The 5161-nt window shown below is 37.3% G+C and overlaps 1 protein-coding gene across 1 annotated transcript in view; it reads right to left on the bottom strand.

Annotated features, from left to right (window-relative positions):
* Window positions 1–1573: 1573 nt before the first annotated feature.
* GPALPP1 (GPALPP motifs containing 1) overlaps window positions 1574–5161 on the bottom strand; it is a 55091-nt gene continuing 51503 nt past the window's right edge. The window contains exons 8-9 of the mRNA XM_011940591.1: window positions 3879–4097; window positions 1574–2643 (exon numbers count right to left, since the gene is read on the bottom strand). Of these exons, the coding sequence (XP_011795981.1) occupies window positions 3879–4097 (219 nt within the window). The 3' untranslated portion in view covers window positions 1574–2643. The remainder of the gene's footprint in view (window positions 2644–3878; window positions 4098–5161) is intronic.

Raw genomic sequence — 5161 nt, forward strand, 5'->3', positions numbered from 1 at the left:
GTCCTTATTAAAATGTCTTCTGCCAGATGGAAAGGAGACTTGATTCAATTAGGTCTTTTGCAGCCTCGGCAGTGGGGAGGGGATGAAATAAAGAACACCTTTCCATCCTGTGCAACAACTACTTTGTCCTTCAATATTCTTGTATTGGGATTAGTCTCTCTGTGGGGCAAAACAACCTCTGACACTGGCCTTACATTTTGTTAAAATTATCCTCAGGTTGGCACAAAAGAGCATTAGCTCCAAAGCCAGTAAGGTAGTAACTTCTGGAAGCATTAGGCGGAAAGCAGAGGTTTCTCTCCTTTATGCCAAGGTCATGGTCACTCCAAAGTTGAGGGATGAAACAGGAAATACATAATACAGAAATATCCCTATTCTCTTTAAATGAGGAAAACAAAGAAAAGTAAGTATCCAAAGATAACACTTTTACTTTAAAAGATACAAATTTCTCAAAAATATGTTAAGAATTTACATAACGAACAGGAGCTAGAAAATACTTTTTCCTTTCATTGGGAAAAAATTATAACAAAATTAAATTAATGCAATGGAGATAGTCTTGTACAAAATTTTGTGTTCAGAAAATACTGTTCATTAAAAATGACATTTTTAGTCAAAAGGTAGCTCTGTTCAATTTTGAGTACGTAAGAAAGTTTTTCAATTTGCTTAGGAGAATAATTCATCTATTTATTTATTTATTTATTTATTTAGAGATGGAGCTTCACTCTTGTTGCCCAGGATGGAGTGCAGTGGTGCGATTTTGGCTCACTACAACCTCCGCCTCCCAGGTTCAAGTGATTCTCCTGCTTTAGCCTCCCGAGTAGCTGGGATTACAAACGACTGCCACCACGCCCGACTAATTTTTATATTTTTAGTAGAGACAGGATTTCACTATGTTGGTCAGGCTGGTCTCGAACTCCTGACCTCAGGAGTGCTGGGATTACAGGTGTGAGCCACCAAATCCAAATCCCAAAGTGCTGGGATTACAGGTGTGAGCCACCGCGCCCAGCTAACTCATCTTTTTAATAGCAACGCTCCTTTAGTTTGCTATGGTTTACACTGATGCCATGGAAAAACTATATTGTACTGCTATTATTAGAGGAAGAATAATTTGTACCATCATATAAATAGTTTACTCAGTTTTCATAAAGCTTACATGAACTAGGAATCAGAATCTTTTTCCATTAAAAATTTGTGTCTCAGCTGGGCGTGGTGGCTCATGCCTGTAATTCCAGCACTTTGGGAGGCCGAGGCAGGTGGATCACCTGAGGTCTGGAGTTCGAGACCAGCCTGGAACAATATACAGTGAAACCCCATCTATACTAAAAAATACAAAAATTAGCTGAGTGTGGTGGCGCATGCCTGTAGTCCCAGCTACTTGGGACACTGAGGCAGGAGAATTGCTTGAACCCAGGAGGTGGAGGTTGCAGTGAGCCGAGATCACAGCATTCTACTCCAGCCTGGGTGACAGAGCAAGATTCTGTCTCTCAAAAAAACAAAAATAAACAACAATAAAAATTTGTGTCTCATCAAAACTAGAATACTACTGGAACAATTGGGATTAATCTGCAAGAAAATATAACTTATAGAATTGCCAGTTATTTAACAATAGTTTAATAGTTTAAATAAAATTTATCATCTTATAAATTTACCATCGTAAGAGGCAGTGCTTAAAGCATTACAAACTTATAATACTCCCAATTAGGAGGGTTATGATTATAAATTTTCCATTTTCATTTTTGTATTTAGGGATTATTAATTTTTTTAAAAAGGCTATTCATGATTGATATGACCCCCGTAAACTAGCTAAAAAAAAGGTTATGACCCCATATATTAGCTACAAACTGCTAAGTACAGTATATAAATGAGTAAAGTAAGATTGTCCCAAAGCAAAGTTCCAGGACTCAGAAAGCTTTGGTTGAGATCACAGAGACTGAGTCTTACAGATTTCACACTGCTAACAGTTAATGGCATATCTTGTCCTGATTGCCTTCCCTAGAAATACTAACTATTAAAGTTGGAAAAACCAAAATAGTTTTTCCTTAGCACATGAGATAACCCAGAGATCTTTCTGACTTAAAAACAATTAAAAAAATTAAACAACAAATAAAAAGCCCTGAGTACTAAAACAAGAAAACTGATTACAAAACAGGCAAAACCCATACCCTCTATTTTCAAGTAAATTTGTATTCACTGGCTGCAGTTTAAAGGGAAATAACAACACATTTCAAAGTCATGGATTTACAGGAAGGACTTGACACACTGACTCTAGGGCAGGTTAGGTATATTTCACGAGGAGGTCCAGGCTGTGGTAGAGATTTGGCAGTCAGTCCTGACCAGACCTTAGAGGGTACTTGTGAGACACCACAAAAATCAGGGGGAATGGAAGCCTCTTAAAATAATTATTTGAAGAAAAGCCCATAATTCCCCATACTTCCGCAGAAGCTAAAGGCACACAGAATATTCTGTTCTACATAAGAAACATTCGTTTTATGTTTCCACATGACCTTAAAAGGACACAAAGAACAAAGTAAATCTGTATGTTTTTTAAGATTAAAATAATCTCTAATCTTAAGAAGCCAAAAACAAAGAAATAAAGATGGACAAAGAGTATTCTTCAACTTTTCTTCATTGCACAGGGAAATCCCCCTGAGGTAAGAATAAGAAAACTCAGTAAGTTGGAAAATATTTATAAATTTAACTATATTTCCCTCAAAAATCACATTTGAATATTGCTATAGGTTTCATACAATTAAAAATCATAAAGATTTTAAGAAGCAACCTCAGCTTTTATGTAATTTCTTTTCTTTTTCTCTTTTTCTTTCATTTTTGAGATGGAGTCTCTCGCTCCTGTCACCCAGGTTAGAGTGCAGTGGCACGATCTCGGCTCACTGTAACCTCTGCCTCCCGGGTTCAAGCAATTCTTCTGCCTCAGACTCCCAAGTAGCTGGGATTACAGGCGTGTGCCACCACACCTGGGTAATTTTTTTTTTTTTAATATATTTTTATTAGAGATGGGGTTTCACCATGTTGTTCAGGCTGGTCTCAAACTCCCGACCTCAGGTGATCAACCCGCCTCAGCCTCCCAAAGTGCTAGGATTACAGGTGTGAGCCACTGGCCTCTTTTTTTTTTTTTCTAAAAAGACGAGGTCTCACTTTGTTGCCCAGGCTGGAGTGCAATGGCGCAATCACAGCTCACTGCTGCCTTGAATTCCTGGGCTCAAGGGATCCTCCCGCCTTAGTCTGCTGAGTAGCTGGGACCGTAGGTGTGCTCCACTGCACCTGGCTAGTTTTTTGTAGATATGGGGTCTCACCATCTTAAGCAGGCTGGTCTCAAACTACTGGGCTCAAGTGATCCTCCCACACTGGCCTCCCAAAGTGTTGGGATAACAGGCGTGAGCCACTGCACCCAGCTTTATGTAATTTCTTAATCACCATTCTGAACCCTTGTCAGATTGGTCTACGGATGAATATTGGAATAGTTTTGAACCTTAACGTATAGGGGACCTTTCTAAGCAACAAACATTTCCTAGTTGGGATTTTGTTTAACATACAAACTACCAGCAAGCCTTTCTTCATCTTTAATAAAGTGTGAATATTTACTCAAGTATCAAACCACACCTTCCTTTGCCATTTCTCATAAGCTGAATTTTTATTTTAACATTTTTAATAGTTATTATGAAGGAAAGGCTATTTTTCCAGTAAGCCATATTTTTCATCCCACAAGGCTGACTTTTCAAAAATCACTGTTTACTTATAAAAATATATAATTTTTAATCTATTATAAAAGGAAATAGATTTGAGCACAATATTAAAGACAACAGAGTATTTATAAAAGTTCACATTGATCAGTATTAAAATATATCTCACTGAAATATACTTACTTATAAAAACATATTGCCTTTGCCATGTGAAAATCTGGTGTTTAGTTCTCTAGATTTTTTTATTAGGGCCTTTTTCTGAGCTTCATCAAACCGATTAACCTTCAGATCCTTATCACGGTCAAATGGTATTCTCTCTTGAGGCTTATTTTTGTCTTCAGCCGCCTTACTCTTTAACTTTTTATGATGTATGTCCATAAGAGATTCTGATCTTTTTGATTCCTGGAGAGAGCAGGAGAGCAGAAATAAAAACTAGAGTTTGTATAGATTATTGACAGAATATGATCATGAAATGGAATAATTAGATACTAATGGTGCACATTAAGGAGGGTTTTTACAAACCCCAATAGTTGTTTTTTTTTTTTTTTCCAAATCCAAGACAGCATTTATAAAGAAAATATGTAATGAAAAGCATTATGGTTATTTAAATACTAAACATCAGAGTACAAACCAAGAACAGGGGTGTGAAAGAAAGAGCAATCATATTGTCACTTCATAGATGTGCTGGTCTTTGAAGGCTAAATGGATGGACAGGAAGGGAAGGCACTGTCAGGCTGAAGCAAAAACAAAGGTAAAAGTAGTAAGAGCATGGATGTGGCAAAATTCAAGGCCTGTGCAGCATATGTTGGCATGTTCCATAAGCTAAGATAATTTTTGTTCCTTTCAGTTTTCTTTCTCTTTTTCCCTTAATTCCCTCATTTTTTGTTTTCTTCTTAGCTAGGGTAGGTGTTCACATTTTCAGATGTATCTAGTAAGACAAGGTCTCAGCAAAAACAATTGATTTAATAAACTAGGGATTGATTACAGATCTTTGAGTATTGACTAAGGTCAAGGACAGAACAGTCCTGGATGGAAGGAGCAGGGAGGGAGATGGAAAAGGAGATGCTGGTAGTACAGACAAGCAACCTTCAAACTGGGGTATATGTATTCCTGGGGGCTACACAGAGTAGAGTCCATGGAGTATGAAGGCATGGGTAATTTTAAGGTTATTTTTCCATGGTTCTCTACTTCTTCATGTAGTCTTTCTTACAATTGATTTGGCCTAGACTACCTCTTGTGAAGATGCCATCCCTTTCATTATAGCCCTTTCTCATTTAACAAAGACTATAGAATATTATTTAGGAAAGCAAAAGTCTTCAGGGTATGAGACAAAAAATCTGAAATACTGGTATGATTGAAACTTCCTTTAATCAAGAAACTGTAAACACAGGAGGGCTCTGTGTCCTTCTGTGTCTGAAACACATTTCTCCTAAGAGTGTAGGGTCCTTTAGAAATGGGTTTTTTAC

Source organism: Colobus angolensis, unplaced genomic scaffold, assembly GCF_000951035.1.
Source record: "Colobus angolensis palliatus isolate OR3802 unplaced genomic scaffold, Cang.pa_1.0 Scaffold101, whole genome shotgun sequence".
Classification (NCBI taxonomy): domain Eukaryota; kingdom Metazoa; phylum Chordata; class Mammalia; order Primates; family Cercopithecidae; genus Colobus; species Colobus angolensis.